This window comes from Acomys minous (genome assembly GCF_964271855.1).
Source record: "Acomys minous genome assembly, chromosome: 10".
NCBI classification, from domain to species: Eukaryota; Metazoa; Chordata; class Mammalia; order Rodentia; family Muridae; genus Acomys; species Acomys minous.
In genome coordinates, this window is record NC_140491.1 from 118,177,497 (window position 1) to 118,202,752 (window position 25,256).

Here is a 25,256-nt window from a genome sequence, read left to right on the forward strand (position 1 = left end):
TTTTGACCCAGGGAAAGCTAAAACATTTTCTTTTCACAGTTTAGCATCAGGCTGAACTGTACTTCAGTCTTTCTCTGCTCCTGTTTTTGTTGCTTAAGAAATGCATGAGTGACTGGGATATATTCCTTCCCTGGATGGGTTTCAGAAAGCTGAAGGCTTAAACATGTATTTGTCTTGTGGTGACAAAAAAAAGAAAAAGAAAGAAAGAAAGAAAGAAAGAAAGAAAGAAAGAAAGAAAAGAAAGAAAGAAATGCACGAGCAAATAAAAATAACTGGTTTAACAATGAGATGGTTTTGGCATTATCACTTGAGAAATCAAAGTGGCTTTGTATTAAATATTAAACATTCTAAATGGCTGTAGTCAAATTTGGCTAGACCCACCTAAATTTTCTAAACCTATTTTGATTGTTGATTTTCCTTTTCTTTAAATTTATTATAATTTATTCAGATTACATCTTGAATGTTATCCTCTCCCTTGTATCTTCCTGTTCCCACCCTCCCTCCCTCTTTCACCCTATTCCCCTCCCCTAGGTCTGTGACAGAAGGGGACCTCCTTCCCCACCATATGGCCACAGCTTGTCAGGTCTCATCCTGATAGCCTGCTGCCCTTTCTATCCTGGATCAAAGTAAAATATGACTATTCTTGATAAAGCTGCTGCTATTTCCATTTATTTCTATTGTTATCATCATGAAAAGATACCCAACTTTCAAGGCAGCAGCCTTTCTACAAGTATCTCAGCCTCTTTGGAAAATGCATACAATTTTAGCATGTTTGTGTGCGCACAATCTCCAGATGTTACTCCCTTAGCCCTTGTTAACATAGCAACAATAATTGAACAGCTCCAGGCCTTAGTAGGAACAGCTGCTTATTCTTTTGAGCAATGCTGTTACAATCACATTCAAAATGCTGTACCTGGATCAGGAACACTGGTGCCATCTTGGGATTTTCTATCTCTAGTTCTCAGGTTCACCTTGACTGGCAGAAACACTAGTCTGTTTCCTGTAGGCTTTGAACTTTTTCAAACCTACTTTATCTGAGGTTCTTTAATGCTTACGCCTCCCTTCCAACCCACCTACCCTAGACAGGAGAGAAAAGAGGTTAATGGGAACAGGAGAAGCAGACCTTTTTAGACTCAGTTCCTTGGAGCCATTCCACTGATGTAGTCAACAGGATTCCAGCAGACCTGTTAAACAGCAAACCAGCAATTCAGCAACAGCAGCAGCGGGAACCCAGAACAGCAGCTGAAACCTCAAAGCATTCACTGGAACAGTTCTTTTCAGGAGCATCTTAAAGTGGAGCGATGAATAGCTAAACAATAGGAAATGATGCCAAGACCAAAAAGACCAACTTCTTTTGGGGGGCTCATACATGTGTGAGCCCCATATATATATATTATATTATTATATATTATATATATATTATATATATATATATATATATATATATATATATGGGCAAACACCGTGTGTCCACTCACAGTCTGTTTCCAGTGGAAAAACACTGCACACCCTCACACAAGTCTGTTTCACATCCCACTTGGGATCAAATGAAAACATATTTATTTATATCGGCTACTGTTCCCTACCACGCCACCCAGCGGAGTCTGGGGTATTGCTCTCCTGAACTGAGGTTCTTCGTTAATTTTGTTGTCTTTATCCCTTCTCTCTGGCAGTATGGTGAAGCCCAGATGCTTTTGTCAGGCTCACAGTTTTATATGGCCCAAAATAAAAAACAATAAGTTATATTGAAATATTTTAAGAACAAATTTGTGCTACAACACCATCCCCGCTCCTTTGTAACAGTTAGTATCTGGGCCAGTCTAACTTCCGCCATTGTTTTGAAATGCTGATGGACAAAAGTTTGCCTAGATGGACATCTGTGGTCCTTCTGCGGTGGCACCACATCTGTGGTTTGTACAAACGATAAAATAACTATTACTCACACAACCGTAGTTTATTAGCTTATGCCTAGACTCACAATGGGAAGGAATCTTACATTTTAGCCAGTTAAGGGGGAGAGCAGTGTGAGTTTTCTTTGCATCCAACTTTCTGATTTCTGCCCATTAGTTACAAGGAGGTGGGGGACCATCTCAAGAAACATAATTTTTCAGCCCATGTAAAAGAAGCTTCTCTTGCAATCTGATAAGAGAAACAGGATGTGAATCAAGTGTTTTCTGGAAGATACAGAATAAACTCGCAGGGCGCCTACAGCAGTTTTTGGCATAGCTGACAAAGCACTTCACTGGAAATCACTATCAGTCCTAAGAGTTTCCTGCCTCAGCATTCAAAGTCTTATTCACTATAGCTTTAAATCTCTTTCTACGTGCCTCGCAGATCTTCGCTTGTTGACGTATGCATTCATTGACACCTCTGTACCTCTCGGAAGCAGCATTATTTCAGGACGTTCTTTCTTGTTGTTACAACCAACCCCCATTTGCGGAAATGAAGATCACAAAAACAAGTGAAGGTCAGAGTGCAGTCGCGGCCGTCGCTTCCACTCTGTCCCATACTCTGGTTCCCTTGGCGCTGGCCTTGCTGGCTATAGCTCCAACGAGGCAAGGAGCCAAGCCGACCTGACTGCCCTGTGTGATAGCTGAATGGGGGCATCAGATGAATGAATGAATGAGACAGAAAGAAATTTTCTTTCAATCTCAGTTACTGTGGACAGACTCTCCGAACAGGAAATAACACAGTAGAAAGAGGTGAATTACTTTCAATACAAAAACAAAGAGACAATAGCCTGTGAGGAAAGGGGCATGCCTATACTTTGTAGCTTTGTACAGCAACAGTGTATTTGTTTGTCACACACACACACATACACACACACACACACACACACACACACACACACACACACACACACACACACCTTTTCTCAGTTACTTCTTCCAGAAGCTATTTTAAAACTACCACTTTTTGTTTGTTTGTTTTCCGGGTACTTCCTTCAAACTCTGGTTAAGGGGGCTGTAAGAAGCCCTTTGGAGAGCTTTATTATATTTTTTTCCTATTTTGTCTCTTGTCTGTATCAATTAGAACTGAAATGGGCACTTCAAATTATTGATTTCAGCTTAATAATTTGGTAACAGTGTAGGTTGAACTAAAACTCTCGAAAGCTCACTATTAGTTATCACTGGAGAATGCCTTGCCTCTACAGCTTCAGATGCAGCTTTGCTAGATGAGAAAAACTGAAACAGCTGCTTATTGAGTACCTACTATATGTGACACTTTCATCAAGCAGGCAGCATAAGCCAAGGATGATGGTAGCATCGGGGACTGGATAGGTGAGGGTACAGGACCGGACACAGCTGTCAGGGTGAGGTGAACAGGAGCCGCACTGTGCTACAGGGAGACTCCGTGGGTACCTTTTGAGAGTCTGCAAAACCAGTTCTAGCAAGGATCAACTCATTTGCTTACGTTGCATAGTATGCTGAGAGCTTCCTGTCTGTTTTTGCCGCAGGAGGCAGATATGTAAACAGCTGGACAGTTTAAGAAAGATGGACGTATCACTATAGCAGGCAAGAATCTAAATGTAAGCCTACATATTTAACAGACATCAAGTATTTAAATAAAGCTACAAGACAGATCAGTAAGTTCATATTTTCCCTTTTTCAAATGATTTTTAACACCTTAGAAAATTAGTTTTCAAATTTAGAAAAAAAAATTTTTTTAGAAAGCTCAGAATCTTGGAGACTCGTACATAAGTATGCTAGCTTGGAATAAACTATCTCTAGCCTTTGGAAAGTCCCTTTGTTCATTTTCATGTCATTCCTGAAAACTAAGGGTGGTCACAGAGGACGGACAGCCCGCTACCAGGAAGGAAAATTCAGCCAAAACCTTGCATCCTACCCCTATGACCAGAGGCCACTGGGTTGGAATACTTAGAGTCCCAGCGGTCTGGGAGATGCTGCTCTAGAAAGACCGAAGCTCTAGAAAGACTTGCTTCCTGGATTCTGATGATGTCACCACAGGAAGAAGGCAAGCCAGAGCAAGCCCAAAGTTGAGAAAACTTAAGCGCAGAAACAAAAAGCAAGCCCTCCCTCCATTTTTTTCCCCATGCATCTAATGCTAGAACTGAAAAATCCAAACAAGAACTGACATCAGGGCTGAAAACACATCTAGGATCAGGAAAACACATCTAAATTCTTAAACAAACTAGAATTTATCGTTAGCCTGAATTTATGGAGCATTTGTTAATTGAAGAACACAAATAAACTGCCATCTACAAAATTGCTCTGGGCGTATAGACATGGGTCATCAAGCACTGTATTTTGTAACAAAAATAAAATTTGTAATAATAATAGTGGTACTAATAATAGTAATGATAATAATAAATAAACAAAAATCCATTAAAAAACCAAAAATGAAGGAAAACAAAGAGAAAGAAGGGGACTCTCTGTGTTCTTGGGCTGCAGTGAACCCTTTCTTCTCCCTGTTTATTTTCCTTTGTATCATGGATGTGCAGCCAGGAGCGTGCAGCTCACAAAGATCTTGGCGCTCAGCTCATGACCACACATGTACAAGTGGTGCACATGCCCCACATGGGACACAGTGAGACAGAAGTGACTATGCCTTTGCTGTCTGTTCTGTTTTCATCCTTTGCTCCTCCAAGCTGTAAGCTGAGGTAAATGTTTACAAAACTTTTGGAGACCAGCATGCTAATTTTGATCCAAGGGAGGGGTTGTTTCTGAGTCAACTGGGGGATTTTGAAATGGTCTCCAGTTGGAACCCAAACCATTTCATTTTGTAATTAAGAGAGATGAAGCCGGATATAATTCAACGACTCTTTGAATAACTGCATCTGTTTTTATAAACTATGTTGTAAATTTGTGTAGCTTCAATTGTAGTTTTCAAAAATTCAAAACAAAGCAGCATTGTGCAAAGATTTTAGTGCTTACTAGAAACTCTTACACGGTGTCATAGTGCAGCACTGTGAAAATCAGTATGGAGTACTCTCAAAATAATAAACATAGAGTGTCCGTGTGACCCAGCTCTAGTGCTCCTGATAAACAGCCAAAGGGCTATTTCTTGTCACAGAGGTAATCACGCTTCCGTGTTTCTTTCTTTTTCTGTGTGAAGTCCTGGCTGTCCTGGAACTCACTTTGTAGACCAGGCTGGCCTCGAACTCACAAAGATCTACCTGCCTCTGCCTCCCAAACGCTAGGATTAAACGTGTGCGCCACCATGCCCATTTGCCTCCATGTTTCTTAAGGCAGCTTTTATAATAGCAAGGAAATGGAACCAGCCTAGAAGTCCTCTGATAGATAGGTGGATAAAGGAATATATATATATATGCACAACTCAATTTTATTCTGTTATAATAAAAAATGAAATAATGAAATATGATTGATGGGCCAGGAAATAATTGAAAGGAAATTGGTGGGCATGGAAAGTAGTATACTGAGTAGGTAACCAAAATACAGAGACCAAAACCCACGTATCCTCTTTGTTACACAAGTCTTGGCTTATAAAGTTTGCAGATGTGTGTGTAAGCAGCAGTAAGTGCGGTGCAGACTAAGAAGCTAATAAGGACATCAAGAGAGGAAAAAAATAAAGCGTTCAGAATGTCATAAAACAATTATGACATTAAAGCAGGAAGGTGGCCATGGAGGGCAGAGGGTGCAGGGGGTGGGTCTGGCAGGAACGTGCATAAAAATACGGGGAAGGAGAATCAACAAAAACAGCTTCTATCTGAAAACTAAACCTTATCACTGTGTATGACAGTTAAATGTTTAATTAAAAAGGAAGTTGACTCAGTCACAGTCATAGGGGAGGGGAGTAAGGGGAAAATGGGAGGGAGGGAGGAGTGGGAGGATACAAGGGATGGGATAACAATCAAGATGTAATATGAATAAATTAATAAAATATTTTTTAAAAAAGAAAAAAAAAGTAAGTTGAAAGATATTAGGTGGTCAGATACCATATAAATTGGTAAAAACTTGCCTGAAGAAGTTTCATTTCACAGTATAGTACTCCCAGTGTGTTTCTGGAATAGTACATGCTTGGAACAATTGGCAGACTTAGGTTTATTTTATGGTGTAACAACACAATCTCAGAGCTACAGCGATGCTAACTTCATTCTGTGTATGTCTTGGCATTTGTTATTAGGCATCCCACTCCACATTTTGTTTTGTTTTTCTTACAAATGACTAACTTCAGAGTTAGCAGTTTCAAAATGCATTGAACAGAATATGATGCACTTGGTTAGCTCTATTGTATTTTAAACTTTTACCACTGAACAGCTCAAAATACTGTTGGGGATATTTTTGTTTTTGCATTTTTGCTAAAAGTAAGCATTTTTCTCTTATGTAAGCCTGATGTTATTTTTAAATCTATATCAATATTAGCATATTATTTTAATGTCATACTGTCTCTTCTGAGTGCATAGTCTAACTGTATTTACTGTTTTGCCTAATTTTATTAGTAAGTATATTTGATTACCATTATTTTGTTTTGTTTTTGTTTTTAAAACAGGGTCTCTCTGTGTAGCCCTGGCTGTCCTGAAACTCAATTTGTACACCAGGATGGCCTTAACTCACAGAAATCTACTGCCTCTGCCTCTGAGTGCTGGGATTAAAGGTGTGTACCATCACACCCAACTTTTGATTACAATTCTTACATAATTTTTTGTATATTCATCTCAGTATTTTTATATTATCAAGAATATGTGGTACTTTAAATTCTCCTTTGAAAAATTATGACACATTTATATCCTTACTTAAACAAAATCTTTGATACATTCAAGTTTTTATTTGAGTGAGGTTATGACCATGTTTTCTTTTTTTAAAAAACTCTTGTGTAGGTGTTTTCATTCTTTTTATTTCTAGTATTTAACACAAACCCACTCCTTGGACTATAGTGCAGAAAGGAGGAAAATTCCCTTAAAAAGTCCCTATTTGAGAGAATCTTTCATTTTCTTACAGAAAGAGTTTATACACATTATGGAAAACAAATTCACATCTTTTTAAATTAATTTATTAAACTCACTAGTTTATTGAAGTCTTTAAGAGAGAATAAAAACATCATCATTTATTTTGTGAAGTATTTCATTAATTGCTGCAGGAATTTTGTGAGGAATTCAATTACTCCAGGGAGGACAAGTGAAGACCGGTGTTAACTTGTGACTTTAATGTTTTCATAAAATCTAAATGGAGACTTTAAGTAGACACAATATGAGTTCTTTTAAGTGGAGGAACATCTTGAATATGTTTTACAGATAATGTTTTATGAGCAAATTAAAACACAAAGGAAATTAAAATAGATTCACATTAAAATATCTAAACAGTGAGCATAACACTGAGACTACAACTAAACTCTATATTTGAACGAACACTAACCTCCATGATGGATGATTTATCAATAAAAATATATACAAAGTCACTTCTAAAATGACAGACCTGACTTTAACAAATAATTATAGAAAATGATAAATCTAACTTTTAAAAAGCTAGAAATCCCCAAAAATTAGTTTTTAGGCACCAGATAAGTTTTCTTTTTAAAATGTCAGATTTTGTTTTCTACCAGCAATACAAAAATATTTTAATTGGCATTTGAGCATTAGAGAAGTCTAGGTTCAAAAATATTATTACAAAACTAATACTGGCTAGTCTTAGGCTGGTATCGCCGTGGGTTATACCACAGTAGATGTTGACAGTAAAGAAAGCTCAGGCAAGTTCAACATAATAAAAGAATAATAAAGAAAATTATGATATCTTTCCATTGTGTTCTCTGGTAATTCGGCATTCTGTACTGTCATTTACGATTAATGCTTGACAGTTTGGAAGGATGCAGAACTACATGAACACTGTCAGCAAAAATATGAATCTATGCCTTTGAATAATAAATAGCTAAAATTTGAGTGTATTAGAAGGAGGTTTTCTACAGTTTAGGCAGCTGAAAGCTCAGAATGGCCTGCATTCCTTTTTAGCGATGGCTTGCATGAAATCCACAAAATTGAAACTAACTTAGTAACTTAGCCTTTGCCTGTATAGATGAACTATAAATACACCTATCAGATCACCTAATATGTCAGCTCTTAATAACTTGAATTGTTTTCCCTGACAATGTCAGGCTTCTGAATTCACTATCCATTGCAATTTAAGACACAGTTAGAAATGACTGAATCCATTGCACGTGACTGACACATGTCAAAAACCACATACGTATGTGACTTTCCCCAAAGTGATTTTTACTAACTGAAGTCAATCTTGTGCCTCAAAAAGTCCAAAAGAAAGCAATATTAGAAAAGCTTCTTCTGCCTTAATTTAATTATTACCTAAATATCTGACAGTTCCCCCTCAATGATAAGGTCAAGTCTTCCCCTGGCTTGTAGTATCACCCACAGTAGTCTACTGAAATGCTAAACGGGTGTATATTAATTATATAGAGAAAATTCCTCTGTGGTTCAATTTTTAAAAAAAAAATAACCTATGTCCTTTTCAAGATCAGATATATTCATTTAGTAAAAGTCAGTAAAGCTATATTTTAGTAAATTAAAGTCCATACGTGTAGCACACTGGCATTTCTTACTATAGTTGTTCAAATTTTCTGGATTTGAATGAGTTGTCATCAAAACGGAAGAAGCAATATGTCAGCACACCAAACATAATGCGCTCGTAAAATTATGGCTTTGCATTTTAAAATAAATAAATATTTCCTATCTCATTGTTGATATTTCCAGGGTTTGTTTTAGTTCTCAAACTTCTGATGCTGGTATCTGGTTGTCCTTAAAATAGTTACCAAATATAGAATTCAGGACTCCATCTTACTACAAAATCAGCACAGACACAGTATCAGATACTAAGTTGCATATGATGTTGACTTATCTATCTGCTTTAAAATAGTTACCTAGGTTGTGTTTTGAATTGAAACAATAAAATAAAATGGCAGAGTATTTACAAGTTCCTTTGTACAACTCTCTCTCTCTCTCTCTCTCTCTCTCTCTCTCTCTCTCTCTCTCTCTCTCTCTCTCTCTCTCTCTCTTCCCAAGATAAAAAGAAATCCTTCATTGATTCCCTTCATTTAAAATGATTGCTCACTTGTCTACACAGTAGAAACAGAAAGGCCAAAGTTTCTATTTACAGATTCAGGAAAACTGATTTCCTCCTACGCCCTACAGTAAGATTCTAATAGTAGCTGACAAAGTGTTTGTAGCTTCTACCAATACGTCTCCCTAGTGAGTCAGGAAAGGATTGTAAATTGTAGATTTTTTTTTTCTCACCAGGTGTCAAAATGAATATGCCACAGAATACAAGCTTATGTAGCAGCAACTGAGCAGCCCATGTAGGAATTCTGCTCTGTGGCTCCTCTTAAAGAGAAAAACATGAGACGGCAGAGGTAACGAACTCTTTGTCTAGTTCACTGGAGACGTTCTAGAGAGGGTCGGAGTCTTTCTGGGCAGAGCATTCACTACAATCAAGTGACAATAGGGTAAAGAATTTTTACAACAAACAAAAAGCAAGCTTTCCTCTCACGTCTGTAAGATGGAGTGAGGGCTGCTCCTCGGGTGAGAAGAGCAGAATACTGTTCAGCGTGGGTGCGAGCGTGCACAGCCACCCATTGGTGAGTGCATGCCGTGCTGCGTGGGTTCCGAGGTGCGTCAACTCCCACGAGTCAATTGAGCTTATCTGCTCTTCAACTCCACATTCAGCGACGTCAGGTTGGTAACTGGAAATCAGCTACAGTGGGAGCCTATACTGGCCAACATTATAAATTGAGGCTTTCTCCCCCACTGATAGAGAGGGGGCTGTTAAACATTTATCAACACAATTCTCATGTCATTTGAGGCTTTTCTTTAAGGTACTCAAGGAATCCGCTCGCTACTAAATGTTCTGGCTGTAAAGCCATAGGTCCGAGTGGCACAAATCAGGTAAGATCTCTCCGTATTTTCACATAACTAGATCATACATTTTTTCTGGCTTTAAGGCAACATTTTCAATTTCCTGGATGCTTTTCCCGTTTAAGTGTTCCGTGGGGCAGTCGTGGCTGTACCCTGGAACGTCGCTGATTGTTGACACTGTGTAGGACGCACTGCGCAGAGCATCAGAGGGGAAAAAGCCGTTTCCAAACTGGATTTTATACTGGTTCCAATTTCTTCTCAGAATTGCTTGAACCTATCAATCAACAAGAAATACCAAGAGAACCCATTAGTTGAGGTGAACACATTCTATTTGAAGCACAGAAAAATGTTCTGTAGAAAAGGGTTTTGTTGTCGTTGTTGTTGTTTGTTTGTTTGTTTGTTTGTTTGTTTTTTAAGTAAGAAGACCATGTGGTCCTGGTCTATAATTTTAGCTACTCGTGAGACTGAGGCAGGAACACTCCATGGTCAAAGCCTGCTTGCATGCTAGTATTAAATATGCTCAGGCCCACCTGGATATCTTACTGATAATGTGTGTCAAGACAAAAAACAGAGAGAGGGAGAAATATTTAGCTCGTTGATAGGTTGCTTGCTTAGTGTGTACGATACCCTAAATCCAGTCCCAGTACCACGCATATGCACCAATTTTAAGTAAAATACTTTCACATTAGGGAACATAGTACAATTAATCAGTACTTTTGATTTAAGTAATATTTTTTACCCCATGTCTTGTCTTTAAAGCAATGACCTAAGCGACGTATGTATATTCTTGTCAAACACAACTCATCTAGACCTTTGACATCCAACATAACACGAATATCTGGTTTTATATCAACACCTTAATAAAATGAGAGTGTAAGTATTGAGAGCATATAGGAATTGGGGAAATATGTAAATAAAAACAATATAGAGACACAGGAAAATTATGTAGGATTTACTGAATGATTTGTGTACACTAAAAATTATGCTACTTTCTGAAATAGCAGGGATTTGTCCTCACAAACCTTACTTCCTAAAACAATGCAATGCATTAGATTGGACAAAAGTTACTGTGGAAAAAAGTTCAGGAATGTTACTTTTCTACCTCTGCATACTTTATCTTTCTTTTCTTATTTAATGTTTCCAAGAATTTATTATTTTTATTTTATGTGTATAAATTCTTTTGTCAGAATGTTTGTAAGTGTATCATGGGTGTGCATGCATGGCACTCTGTGAGGCCAGAAGAATGTGTCAGGTGGCCAGAACTGTAGTGCAGATGTCTCCGCGCCATCCTGTGGGGGGTGGGAACTGAACCTGCTTCTCTGCATGAGCAGCACGGGCTCTATTTCCTGCTCCACCTCTCATTCCTCTGTAGCTTTCTTCCTTAAAGCAAATGTGAAGGTGAATGCCTTTTTCCTTGACTGAAATTAAGAGATTGTGCCTAGTTGTGTCAAATAGGATGACTAATTTTGGTTGAACTTAGGACATTAGAAAGACTTCTTTCATGTTGAGTCCTTAAACACAAATGAGAAGCACAGCAGCCTGACCAGAGGATGAGCAGCCTGACCAGAGGATGAGCAGCCTGACCAGAGGATGAGCAGCCTGACCAGAGGATGAGCAGCCTGACCAGAGGATGAGCAGCCTGACCAGAGGCTCAGCAGCCTGACCAGAGGATGAGCAGCCTGACCAGAGGATGAGCAGCCTGACCAGAGGCTCAGCAGCCTGACCAGAGACTCAGCAGCCTGACCAGAGGATGAGCAGCCTGACCAGAGGCTCAGCAGCCTGACCAGAGGATGAGCAGCCTGACCAGAGGATGAGCAGCCTGACCAGAGGATGAGCAGCCTGACCAGAGGCTCAGCAGCCTGACCAGAGGATGAGCAGCCTGACCAGAGGATGAGCAGCCTGACCAGAGGCTCAGCAGCCTGACCAGAGACTCAGCAGCCTGACCAGAGGATGAGCAGCCTGACCAGAGGCTCAGCAGCCTGACCAGAGGCTCAGCAGCCTGACCAGAGGATGAGCAGCCTGACCAGAGGATGAGCAGCCTGACCAGAGGCTCAGCAGCCTGACCAGAGGCTCAGCAGCCTGACCAGAGGATGAGCAGCCTGACCAGAGGCTCAGCAGCCTGACCAGAGGCTCAGCAGCCTGACCAGAGGATGAGTAGCCTGACCAGAGGCTCAGCAGCCTGACCAGAGGCTCAGCAGCCTGACCAGAGGATGAGCAGCCTGACCAGAGGATGAGCAGCCTGACCAGAGGCTCAGCAGCATGATCAGAGGATGAGTAGCCTGACCAGAGGATGAGCAGCCTGACCAGAGGCTCAGCAGCCTGACCAGAGGATGAGCAGCCTGACCAGAGGCTCAGCAGCCTGACCAGAGGATGAGCAGCCTGACCAGAGGCTCAGCAGCCTGACCAGAGGATGAGCAGCCTGACCAGAGGATGAGCAGCCTGACCAGAGGATGAGCAGCCTGACCAGAGGCTCAGCAGCCTGACCAGAGGATGAGCAGCCTGACCAGAGGATGAGCAGCCTGACCAGAGGCTCAGCAGCCTGACCAGAGACTCAGCAGCCTGACCAGAGGATGAGCAGCCTGACCAGAGGCTCAGCAGCCTGACCAGAGGATGAGCAGCCTGACCAGAGGATGAGCAGCCTGACCAGAGGCTCAGCAGCCTGACCAGAGGATGAGCAGCCTGACCAGAGGATGAGCAGCCTGACCAGAGGCTCAGCAGCCTGACCAGAGACTCAGCAGCCTGACCAGAGGATGAGCAGCCTGACCAGAGGCTCAGCAGCCTGACCAGAGGATGAGCAGCCTGACCAGAGGATGAGCAGCCTGACCAGAGGCTCAGCAGCCTGACCAGAGACTCAGCAGCCTGACCAGAGGATGAGCAGCCTGACCAGAGGCTCAGCAGCCTGACCAGAGGCTCAGCAGCCTGACCAGAGGATGAGCAGCCTGACCAGAGGATGAGCAGCCTGACCAGAGGCTCAGCAGCCTGACCAGAGGCTCAGCAGCCTGACCAGAGGATGAGCAGCCTGACCAGAGGCTCAGCAGCCTGACCAGAGGCTCAGCAGCCTGACCAGAGGATGAGTAGCCTGACCAGAGGCTCAGCAGCCTGACCAGAGGCTCAGCAGCCTGACCAGAGGATGAGCAGCCTGACCAGAGGATGAGCAGCCTGACCAGAGGCTCAGCAGCATGATCAGAGGATGAGTAGCCTGACCAGAGGATGAGCAGCCTGACCAGAGGCTCAGCAGCCTGACCAGAGGATGAGCAGCCTGACCAGAGGCTCAGCAGCCTGACCAGAGGATGAGCAGCCTGACCAGAGGCTCAGCAGCCTGACCAGAGGATGAGCAGCCTGACCAGAGGATGAGCAGCCTGACCAGAGGATGAGCAGCCTGACCAGAGGATGAGCAGCCTGACCAGAGGATGAGCAGCCTGACCAGAGGATTAGCAGCCTGACCAGAGGCTCAGCAGCCTGACCAGAGGATGAGCAGCCTGACCAGAGGATGAGCAGCCTGACCAGAGACTCAGCAGCCTGACCAGAGACTCAGCAGCCTGACCAGAGGATGAGCAGCCTGACCAGAGGCTGGTACTTTCGATCATAAAACATTTGTCCCACCCCTGTAGTGTAGTATATGTTCGCCTAAGTGTTTGTTGCTTGAATAGTTTTTCCCAAGCTGCCATCTGATTTTTGGCCAGTTCTTCTGCTCTCACTACCACCAAAAGAAATCTAAGGATCTAAGCAAACAAACAAAAGTCCCAGCAATTCATTTACTCTTAAATATAATTAACTTTCTGTTCAAAATATTCATGTAAAATCTATATTTAAATATTTTATAAAGTTTGTCTTCTTTCTTTTCTTGTTCCTTCTCCAAACACCAAACATTCTACAACCAATAGTGGTTTGTAGGAGACTACAGCTCTGGGGGTACGTTCAAGTCTCTTATACTCTGCCACTTAAGAAAAAAAAAACAAAGTTTTCTTGTCTTATTTCATGTTTTAGTTTTAAAGAAGAAGGAATGGTCAAAAAGTGGAGTCATCCATTTCTTAAATATAATTCAGAATTAATTACTGAAATTTCCACTTAATTTTGCTGTAGTTTAAACACTATATAAGTGGTACACTATAAACTCAGTTATACAATATATTATTAAGATATTCAGCAACTCTTCAACCATCCCTTTGTATTTGGTACCAAAAGCTAATGTATATTCATGTACATATTATGGAAATACAAGACTTATAGGATAATGTATGTATTTATCTTACACAAAATCACTGCTTCTCTCATAGCTTATTATTTCAAAATGAACAAATAAGATATTTAAAGTAACTTACTAAGATTTATGTATGTATTGTCTTCAAAGATGCAAGCCAATGAAAACTGCAATGGCAGCCGGGCGTGGTGGCGCACGCCTTTAATCCCAGCACTCGGGAGGCAGAGGCAGGCAGATCGCTATGAGTTCAAGGCCAGCCTGGTCTAGGTCAGCCAAGGCTACACAGAGAAACTCTGTCTTGAAAAAAAAAAAGAAAACTGCAATGGCTTTAAAGGGTATGCTTTAAGTAAATATTCAGAGTTTTTTTAACAAGAAATACTTTTGAACAATTATGTAACTATACTCGGTAGTAAATCTTTTATTCTGATGCGTATACATATTTTCTCATTTCTTATGGATGCTAGACTGCTTAGAGACTGGAAGCAGGATGTACCTCCCCATAAAATATTCCAGACTAGTGTTGAAAGAACGCCTACAAGAAGGTGCCCATCCTAAAGTCCTTGGACTGACAGCTCTAAAAGAAAAGCTAACCAAGTCACAGAAGTCAAAGTGCGGATGAACTGGTAGGTGTTTGTTCTTGAAGAATTTATGAGTATGGTCACCATTTTATTTCTTCTGAGTGAATAAATCATCATAAAATAATGAAAATACAATATCCTGAAGTGTGGGTTATTATTTACCAAAGTTTTTAAAAGGTATCTAATTAGAGACCCACGGTCTTTGCAAACATGTGTGATGAAAAAAATGTTACATTTTTAACTTCTTTCTCTAATACAATATCATGCTTGCTTAAGAAGAGTATCAAATTAGACATTCAATAATTTTAAATGGGAGAAATGAAAGATATATGGCTGGGTACTATTAAAGATATGAATATGGTTTTGCTGGTTTATGTAAGCGCTTTATGCAGGCAGCCGAATCAGGTGCTTAGAACAGTACGTGCTCTTTAATACATAATAAGGGCCAATGATAATTCTCCTTAATCTGAATCAGTTTTTAAGGATATGATAGATAGTTATTAAAAAATACCCATTTTTCTTTACAGAATATGAGGTAAGCCTTCTCAACATTTTTTGGTTTGGTTGATTAAAATAATAATAATACATATGCCCTTCTAATGACCATAGCTCCTAGTTTGTGTTGCTGCCTGCTTTTATTTGAGTGGAACGGGGATGAGATGGAAGTGGCCTGGCTACTTGTCAAACTACAGTTAAGTAGCAAGAAACGCTCAGAGGAAAAATAGACGTTTGCTGAAAATCCACAGAGAGTCTAATGTAATGCAAGTGCAGATATTAGGCGCAAGCCCACCACTTGACCTAACGTGAAGGGCAAGTAGAAAACCCAGACCAAGCAAATCATTTTAACAAAAACATGACATAGTTGGAACCACACAAACTGAATCTGGCATCTACTCCTTCATGTTACAAGACTGGGGAAAACTAGGAGGCAGAGGGACAAAAAGGGAGGGACTACAGCATCTCTTAAGATGAGTGGTGAGTCACGCGCCAGCAGGGGCTGCGGCTCCCAAGCAGAAGGCCAGCGCACAGATATTAAAGATGTTGCGCTGAGCTGAGGATGTGGCAACAACCTAGTTCAAAGGTTTTCTCGTTATTAAAATTTTCCAGTGCCAAGATTTTCTCAACCTAAGCCAGGAGAACAAGGCACTGACTGCGTCTGCTTTGTTTACACAGATGAAGGACAGCAGGCACATAAGGCGCCCACTTCAATATTCCCTGGATGCTGTTTCTGAGGGGAATTTAGATCGCAGTGTGATTAGTGCTCCCACTTCTCCGTACAGAGCAGTGGAGCTACACTATACTAAAGATGGGGTAAGGCTGGAGCACATTATGAAAACTTCACAGTCACCCTTTCAACAGCAGTATAACTTGCTTTTATTTTCCTTTTATAGGGACAAATACACTTTCCTTTGTCCCAAGTCTTTCCTAAAATATAACCACTAGGAAGAAAGAAGCATCTCCAGAGTTTAAAGTTGCCCCATGTTCATTTTCCATCATTTCCTACCATATTCCACCTAAAGTTGCCACCATGTTCATTTCCATCACCTCCTACCATATTCCACCTAAAGTTGCCACCATGTTCATTTCCATCACCTCCTACCATATTCCACCTAAAGTTGCCACCATGTTCCTTTTCTATCACCTCCTACCATATTCCACCCCATTGCAACACTTGATTTACGGGAGACCACAGATTAAATATATAATAACCCTAATAGTCACATGTTCCATATTTCATGCATGCTTTTGATGTGTGTTCATATCATTCTCACAATATTAGCAGCATATAGGACTGCCTAAGTCAGTCAGCACATGTACACATAATAAAGGCTGTACAGGTTTCCCAGCCAAAACAAATCTGTCCTTATCTGTCCTTCCTCATTGCATTCTTTGTCTGCAAGTGTCGTTGACCAAAGGAAACCCGCCATTCTCGTGTGTGATGGAGAATCACAGAAATACCACCTCAATTAGAACCCAGTAGCTACGTTTGACAGTACACTGTTCTGTCCCACTGCCGTAGACAGTGTTATAATAATAACATATAATGTGATAGCCATAGGGATCAATTATATATACTTTTCATTTTTACTTTAAACAATTTGTTTGATTATTTCCAAAGAGGAAAAAAAATATAAGTTTGCTTAGACCAGGGGAAAGCACTTTATAGTTTCTTGTGAGATACATGTAATTGCCAATCCTTTATTTTATAGGAAATATCCATATAAATTATGCCAGCTGGTCCACGCGTTCCCCGTGTGAGGTGCCCTGATGAGTTTCACAGGTGCCCTATGCTGTCCTGATGAGTTTCACAGGTGCCCATTTCTCACTGAGTTGCTGTCTAGATTTCTGTGCTGTGCTCAGTTGTGCTAGCACTCTCCAGATAAAAACTGGCCAAGTAGATCAGGAACAAATAAAAAGTAAAGTCAATGATGCTCAAACAGCTGAGCAGTAATAATATCAATATAACTAGACACATCCACCCAGTTAGGTTCCCGAAGCCTCTCAAGTAGAAAGTCCTCAGGCAAAAGCCTACATTCATCCTCTCAACAATAGTATAAATAACTTGTTACCGCATTCTATTCAAATTTCCTGCGTTACTGCTTTACTTTAATTTGTTTTAATCTTTTTGTATCTACAATAAAACCTTTCAACCAATTTCATAGTTGAGCCTGTTGAAAAGAGAAAGGGGGAAATGAATAAATTGTTTCCTGTGGCAGTATATTTTCTATGATATTAAAGATTGCCCAGCCCTGTTGCCAGAGCAACACCCAGACTTAATACTTTTTTTTTTTTTGAGACAGGGTTTCCCTGTGTAGCCTTGGCTGTCCTGAACTTGCTTTGTAGACCAGGCTGCCTCTGCCTCCTGAGTGCTGGGGTTAAAAGTGTGACCCACCACTGCCCCGCTGACTTAGTACTCTCTAATGGCCGATCAGAGGACTAGCTGAGTAGAAACTTCTCACTGGAATATCTGGAAGTAAGACTAACATTTCCCTCCCTATCAACTCTAATATTACCTGCAATTTTTTGAGATTAATATTTGTGCCTAAAAAGGTAATTATATGTTATCTTTTCTGTGGTAAAATTGGTATTTGAAACAGTTGTTTGGTGGGGGAGTTTATAATCTCATCTTGTTTTTAAAGGAAATTGTATAAATTATAAAAGTAAATAAAATCAACAAGCATACCTCTCCATTGAAGAAGCAGAAAATTGTAGACACCAAAAGACCCTGTTTAAAAAAAAAATAGAATTATCTGGATCTTTTTCATTATACTCTTTATTATTTAAAACAATTTTTTTAATTTAAAATATTTTGGTCATATTCTTTCCCTACCCCAAGTCTTTCCATATGCTTTCCCTCTCCCTACCCATCCAACTTTAAGTTCTTTCAAAACAAAAAACAAAAAACAAACAAACAAAACTGCAATATAACAATACCCTCCAAAACCAAGAAAACAAAATAAAACCACATCCAAAAAGAAAAAAAGAGCAAACTGTAACCAAATAAAAGTACAAATGCCCGTGTGCGTGCACGAGCGCTCGCGCGCGCACATACACACACACACACACGCACGCACACGCACACACGCACACGCACACACACACACGCACACACGCACGCACGCGTGCGCACACACACACACACACACACACGCTGTGGAGTCCATTATATGTTTATCCTGTCCTGGAGTGGTTGACAAACCCTGTGTCACTCCACTGCAGAAAACTGACCTTTCTACTCCCAGCAGGTGTCAGTGAGAGCTCAGTTGTAACCTTTTCTCTAGTGTCTAGATTTTCATTCATTCAATCCTTCACTCAAAATATAACAAATATAAAATATAATAAGATAAAACAAAAAATGATCGTATCGAACTTGGGCAAGACAACCAACAGAAGGAAAGGAGCCCAAGAGAAGGTACGAGAAATTTTTACAACACTTTGCGTGTTTATAATCCACTGTTCCGTAAGCATTCAGAGCTCCGCGGAAACTCAGCACGAAACTTGCTGAGCTGCACCGCTGAGGGCCCAGCGCCTTACCTGGTAGTGCATCAGGATGTGCATGACGTAATCGTACACCTCCTCGGCAACCTTCCCTTCCGGCCGCCACGGGAAAAGCACAAACTCGATGCCGAGCAGCGGCACCAGGATGAGAGTAGCTCTTACAGCTTTCATGTAGAGGTTAGATTCTGCCTGGTGTGTAACTTTCAACTTGGTGATAAGGACACGTACAATATTTAATAGGAAAAAAAGATTTACCTGAAAAGAAAATAAAAAGAGCATCAGAAAGTCAGTTCACGCTTAGCATTAAGAAGCCTATGAGGACTCCAGTTTTGCAAAACTTGGACTATTTCATGTACAAGAAACAAAGGCATATTTCTGTAAGATACTAATTACTGTATTTCTAGAGTAATGCTATTCAGTTTACAGGAACATTACTTTTAGTGAAATTAACTCTTAGAAAAATACAATTATGTTAGAATTATTGTGGAACACAGTCAGGAAATATCTGAGTCATTTTAAACTCATTTTCTATATGACATTTAATATTTCTCTGTTATTCCAGATCAAGGTCATAAGTGCTTTCAGCAAAAAGGAATTATTCTTAAGACATGTTAATTTTTAAATATTTGTTTTTATTACTCTGTGTGTGTGTACACACATGGAGGCCAGAGGAAAATGTCAGATCCATGGGGCTAGAATTACAAGCAGTTGTAATCTGCCTAACATGCAGGCTGGGAACTGAACTCTGGGCCTCTAGAAGAGCAGAAGAAAGTGTTTCTAACTGCTGAGCCACATCTTTGGCCTCAACAAATGTTAATTTTAAAAGAATCACCTTTTTAATCAGTGCCCTATTATGTACTCTAAGCATATATTGTGCCACAGTAACTATTTTTTATATATTTCTTTTGTCTTTCTTTTTGTAATACCCCTTATAACATCTTTCTATATGAACCTTCTCATATCTGAACTAGTACTGTAATTTTCCTTATGCTTAGGAAGAGATGGCCATGCAACTGAGCTATCTAATATTCAGCCTAGACTATGCTAGAGATAAAATCTTTGGCTTACCATAACAACTTCTATAAATAACTTTCTATAAATACAATTTACTATTTATTGTGCTGTAGCAACTTTCCCCAAGAGATAAATAACATTGTGTCTTTCTCAGCAATTAAGAATCTATCTTATTCCTGTAGAGAAAAGAGAAACTGTGGGAGGTGGCATCTCTGTGACAAGCTAGAGACCTAAATCAGGGTATGCTCCTGGGAGGGTAGGAGGGGCACTCTAGCAGAGACACGTTGTAGCAGGGGCCGTAGAGACTGAAGAGGACGCCCTCTAAATAGACAAGTCTGCTAGTAGAGGGAGGAGAACACCAACCCACGCACGAAAACTTTGACCCAAAACTCACCCTGCCTACAAGATGTGCATGGATAAATATAGAGCAGGGGTTTAGAGAACGTCCAACCAATGCCTGGCTCAACCCAAGGCCACCCCATGGGAGCGAGCCGATGCCTGATGCTATTAACTAGGCTATGCTTGCAGGCAGGAGACTAGCCCAGCTGCCTTCTGAGGGGCTCTACCCAGCAGTGCTTCGAGACTCACAGCCAAATATTGGTTTATTCGTAGGGAGTCTTGTGAAAAAGTGGATAGAAGGACAAAAGGACCTGGAGGTGACAGGAACTGTACAAGAAGACCAACAGAGCCAACTAAGCAGGGCCTAGAGGGGCTTGCTGAGACTGAAGCACCGACCAAGGACCATGCGTGGACTGCACCTAGGCCCCCTACACAGATGTAGCTGATGGGCAGCTCAGGCTATGTGTGGACCCTCTAGTAATGGGCGTGGGAGGCTGTCTCTAACATGGACTCTGTGCCAGCTTTTGGATCACTTCCCCCTGGCAGGACTGCCTCTCGCCAGGCCGCAGGGGAAGAGGACGCGCTCAGCCCTGATGCAGCTGGATGAGCTGGAATGGGCTGGGAGTGGGGCTCCCCTTTTCTGAGGAATAGGGGAGGAGGTGAGGGAGAGGGAGAGGGTGGGACTGGGAGATGAGAGTGGATGAGGCCATGACCAAGATGGAAAGTGAATTAATTAATTAATTAATAAAAAACAGCAAGGACTCTGCCTCACGAGCGTATTAATTTCAAGTGTCTATACTCTCCCAGCCCTTCGTCCCTTTCATCAACTTTCTCTTTTTCCAAACTTTACTTTCTCTCCTTTTATAACTGAGTACTTTAGGTTTTTTTTTTTTCCTATTCCTGTGATAACATACTCTGACAAAGTAACATAAGAGTTTATTTTTGGCACACAGGTCAAGGGACAGTCTGTTAGAAAGGGGGGGTGGTCACGGTAGCAGGAATCTGAAGCAGTTGGTCACTTTCTATACTCAGCTGAGGATCAGCAGCAAGGAATGCTTGCTAGTGCTCAGCTCCCCCCTCCACTGTCTGCTGTCCAGGATTCCCTGGCTATGCAATGGGTAAAATGCATGAATGATTAAATTGTATCTTTCTGTATCAGTTAAAGGAGATAAGAGAATCGCCTACAAGCATGCCTAGAGGCCTTTAGGTGATCAGAGATCCTAACCAGCTCACAACCAACACTGACCACTATAGCGACCTAAACACAAACTAATATTGTCCCAGTTCCTGTTGACAATTCCTCACTACACCCAGAAGCGCCATATTGGACAAACTGCTGGTTTCTTTATGCTTTCTCTGACTTTGACTTCTTTAGAATCTGTCCTTTGTTTAGTAACCTCACCATGAACTTTCAAACAACAAACATCTATACAATTTAATAAATTCAGATAATGGAAGCCCATCTCTCATCAAGGCCAAAAATGAATAAATAGCACATGCCTATCCATTTTCAGCAAGTGTCATGAAAATTATTAAGCATAAAGTTATTCCACGACTAAGAGAATTCAATGTAAATGACTACAGCTAACCAGACCCGTGACAAGAGCGCATCAGTGGAAAGGGCACATGTGCAGACACTGGAGCGCAATGAAGGCAAACACAGAGAAAGCCGTTTGACAGGTGGGGTATGAAAGATGATACAAGCCAGCATGGCAGCTGTACTTCTGACCCTTCTAAATAGCTTCCCCCTTTATATATGTATAGAGGGTGTTTTTTAATTTAAAAAAAAAATCAAACCACTTCCTGGGGAAAGTTGGACAATGACTTTTTATCCATTTATGAGTGATCTTTTATGCATTTGTAAGTTTTAGAGATACATATATTACAATGTATTTTAAAATCCTAATTTAGAAGAAACACTAGTTAACAAATGGTAAAAATGTGGCAGCTTAGATCTTTCCTCCATGAAAAACAGTTAAATATAAAGTGATTCTTTAAAGCTGTCTTTCTGATTTAAAACATGAAACTAGGACTGGAGAGGAAGCTAGTGTTTATGTAGGTGTCTCTCTATATATAGCTGGGGCAGGGTAACTGGGTTCTATGCTTTATGCAATTTCCCACATTAATATTATTTAATATAAAAGTAGAAGGAGAGCTTTAAATTTCAGATGAACCCTATCTGAATTTCATCTAACTTAAAACAGACCTGATTAAAAGATTCCTGGGTTTTTTGTTTTGTTTCTTTTGTTTTGTTTTTGCTTATGTTTTTAAGAATTGTGTACATGATTACGTCACTCACACCATTCCCCTCCTCCTCCCTCAGCTTTTCTCCGGTAAGCACCCATCCCCACATCTTCCCAAATCCATGGCCTCTTCTTCCTTAACTATTATTGCTATATGTGTGTGTGTGTATTTAGACATACGTATAAATATCTAAATACACCTGCTTAGTCCACTTAGTGTTGCTTGTGCACGTATAGACATATATAGGGATGAGCACTTGTTAGGAAGCTATTGTTGGTGTTCAGCCCTGGGGAAGATAAAGAGGTACAGATGATCACTGCTTCCTGAGAAAACTGTTTTTGACTATGACACCCATGATGTGCAATAGCTGCTAGGTACCACAAGATACACTCACATCACCATAGTGCCCAGGGTCATAGAAGGAAGCAGAGTGAGTCGGTACAGCGGCTACAGGGACACTATTGGAAGACTGTCACACAAGACGGCCAGTAATTTACCTAAGCCCTAAAGTGAGATCTCCAAGATCTCCAATTAAATACATCTTCTCTCAGCAGTATCTTTTGTTTTGTTTTGTTGTTTTGATTTGTTTTGTTTTTCAAGGCAGGGTTTCTCTGTTTAACAGCCCTAGCTGTCCTGTACTTGCGTTGTAGACCAGGCTGGCCTCTAACTCAAAGAAATCCCCCTGCCTCTGCCACCCGAGTGCTGGGATTACAGGCTTGTGCTACCACACCGGGCTCTCAGTGTCTTAAGGTGCTGTAGCTGCAGCAGTGCCTACTTGGGGATGCGGGGTGAAGGAGGAAGTCTGAATGGGAAAGGGTGGATTTCATTATGAAGTAACATAACGAAAGCACTAAATATAACTTGTGTTGCCCTCCAACTGAAAAGGACAGGAAGCAAACTTGGCCCGGCAGCTCAGGGGCAAGGACCCCAAAACGCATGATTCCGTTTTCGTGCGTGGCCGGAAGCAGGGCATGTTCTTGGATTACTGGCTAGGAATGCCAGAAAGGAACTCTGGTTTCCTAACTCTCCCTAAATGAACACCCTACCTCAAGACGGGTAACCATAAGACCCAAAATCCAATCCAGACCCTCATCTCTGCGGATGAACAGCTTCGGAACCGCATCTCTAGATTTTCAGTGTGAAAACGGAATGTATCTATGCCTCAGCCTCAGCCCATTTCCTAAGTGATTTTAGAGCCTCTTCACCTAGGAATGTTGTAGTCTCGGCGGTCACTGAGGATGGGGTTTAGGACTCTCTTAAGGCTTAATAGGGTGAGCTATTTCCCCCCAGGACGGAAGAATTGTCCCTGCAAGGAGACAAGACATGCCTTACCAGTCTCGCTGGGCATCATCCCACCCCTCAGGAAAACAGATTCATCTTAAGGCGATGGGAAAAAGAATTACCCCCATAATGAGACAATCTGGTCCTTCTTTCCACAAACCCTCCCCTTGCGCCGATGCTTGCAGAGCTTCCTGAGGAGACCGTGGAGAACGCCTGCTTTTCTGAGTTACTCAGAGGAGTCTCAATTCTTCTTTTTGTGTTTCTTTTTCCTCAAAACTTAACATGCTTTTCATGATGCCCTAGGTTTCCTCACTCTTTCTCTGAAGCTCCCACCCTTCTTCTGCCACGTGGCTGCTTGCAAACGGCACGTCTTTCTCTTTCCTCTCTCTTCCTCCAACTGGGAAGGTTACAGCTTGTCTGTCCTACAGTTTTTCCCTTAAACTGTAATAACATTGTCCTTCATTTCTTTTTCTTTTCTTTTTTTTCTCTCGCTCTCTTTTACTGTTTTCCCTAAATTTTCATAGAGATTAAGAACCCAAAAGAGAAATTGAGGCTCTACAAATTTTCTGTTAATACAACCCCATTCAAATATGTCCAATTGCTACCCTCATATTAAGTGATGAGTGTTATAATTACAGAAAGACATTAAGCAATATTCTTTCCCAAACAAAGTTGTCTCTTCACTGGCCCGTTATGCTTGCACAGGTGTGTGGTGACCTCTTATTAAAGGAATCCTGTGTTCTGCTGCTTCCCTGGAAGGCAGCACTCTCAGGACCATCACTCAGGCTCTCCGACGCTCTGACATTTACTGCATTTGGCTAGCAAGAGGAACTAAGAAATCAGAGACAGGAAGGAAGAAACGTCTTGAGTATTTGTTTCTGCTTCTTCTTCTTCTGCCCTGCCTGGCTGTGGTTTGAGCACCAGCTGTTTTCCAGCAGCCAGAGCCAGAGAACTTGCTGCATTACTCTCAGCGTTTGCCTAATTCCCTTAAGAACTGCTTTGACCTCGCTTCAAGTTCATCTGCAGAAGCAGATTCCCACACTTGGTTCTTCCCAATGCTCCTTCATTGCTTGCAAGTTAGCAACTCACCATTCCGACTTGCAACTTGCATTACAAATAAAACACCTTCACTGGGCTGCACTCACTTATGCAGCGCATCAGCTCTGACTAAGAAGTTCGGAGAGGAGATTCAAGAACTGTGAGCGGCGGTGAGGACCAGAGGATTTCAGTTACATACCAGTAAAGCAGCACAAATCGGACCGTGGATAATGTACAGGAGATGAGTATCTGAGCTGATCCAGCAACTAGGGGATAAAGTGAAGGTGTTATTAAAAAAAGATGTTCACTCCACTTAGTTATAGTAGAAGTCACAAAGGGAAGACATCTTACTTGTCGTTGTAATACAAGCTTCTGGCGATGGCGTGGATGCAGGCAGGAAGCAGAGGAAATCCTATAAATAAAGGAAAAACAAATGAATGGATAGCGTCCCATAGAGATGAGGTTTCTCTAAGAAGTCATGAATGTAAACTTCAGGGACACCTTAGTGCCAAAATCACCAGCCATCCGGGTTTACTGTGTGATTGCGTATGCATAGCCAAGTGGTAAGTGTGGCAAACGATCAAGTTTGAATGTCACAAATCATCTTGAATCGGTTACGATTCCATAGATTAAAAACATTATAAATCATAACCCTTAGGATAATTTCTGTAGTCATATCATTTCTGCGGGATGAAACTGGCCAATATTTAATATCAAATGTTGAGAC

General features: G+C 41.1%; 1 protein-coding gene across 2 annotated transcripts in view; it reads right to left on the minus strand.

Moving 5' to 3' along the window:
* Window positions 1-5,715: 5,715 nt before the first annotated feature.
* The window catches only part of CALCRL (calcitonin receptor like receptor), a 109,170-nt gene continuing 89,629 nt past the window's right edge, over window positions 5,716-25,256 (minus strand). For both annotated transcript variants that reach the window (XM_084798925.1, XM_084798924.1), the window contains 5 exons: window positions 24,881-24,941; window positions 24,729-24,795; window positions 18,650-18,868; window positions 17,799-17,840; window positions 5,716-10,109 (listed from right to left, as the gene is read on the minus strand). In XM_084798925.1, coding sequence (XP_084655051.1) covers window positions 9,885-10,109; window positions 17,799-17,840; window positions 18,650-18,868; window positions 24,729-24,795; window positions 24,881-24,941 — 614 coding nt within the window. In that variant the 3' untranslated portion in view covers window positions 5,716-9,884. The remainder of the gene's footprint in view (window positions 10,110-17,798; window positions 17,841-18,649; window positions 18,869-24,728; window positions 24,796-24,880; window positions 24,942-25,256) is intronic.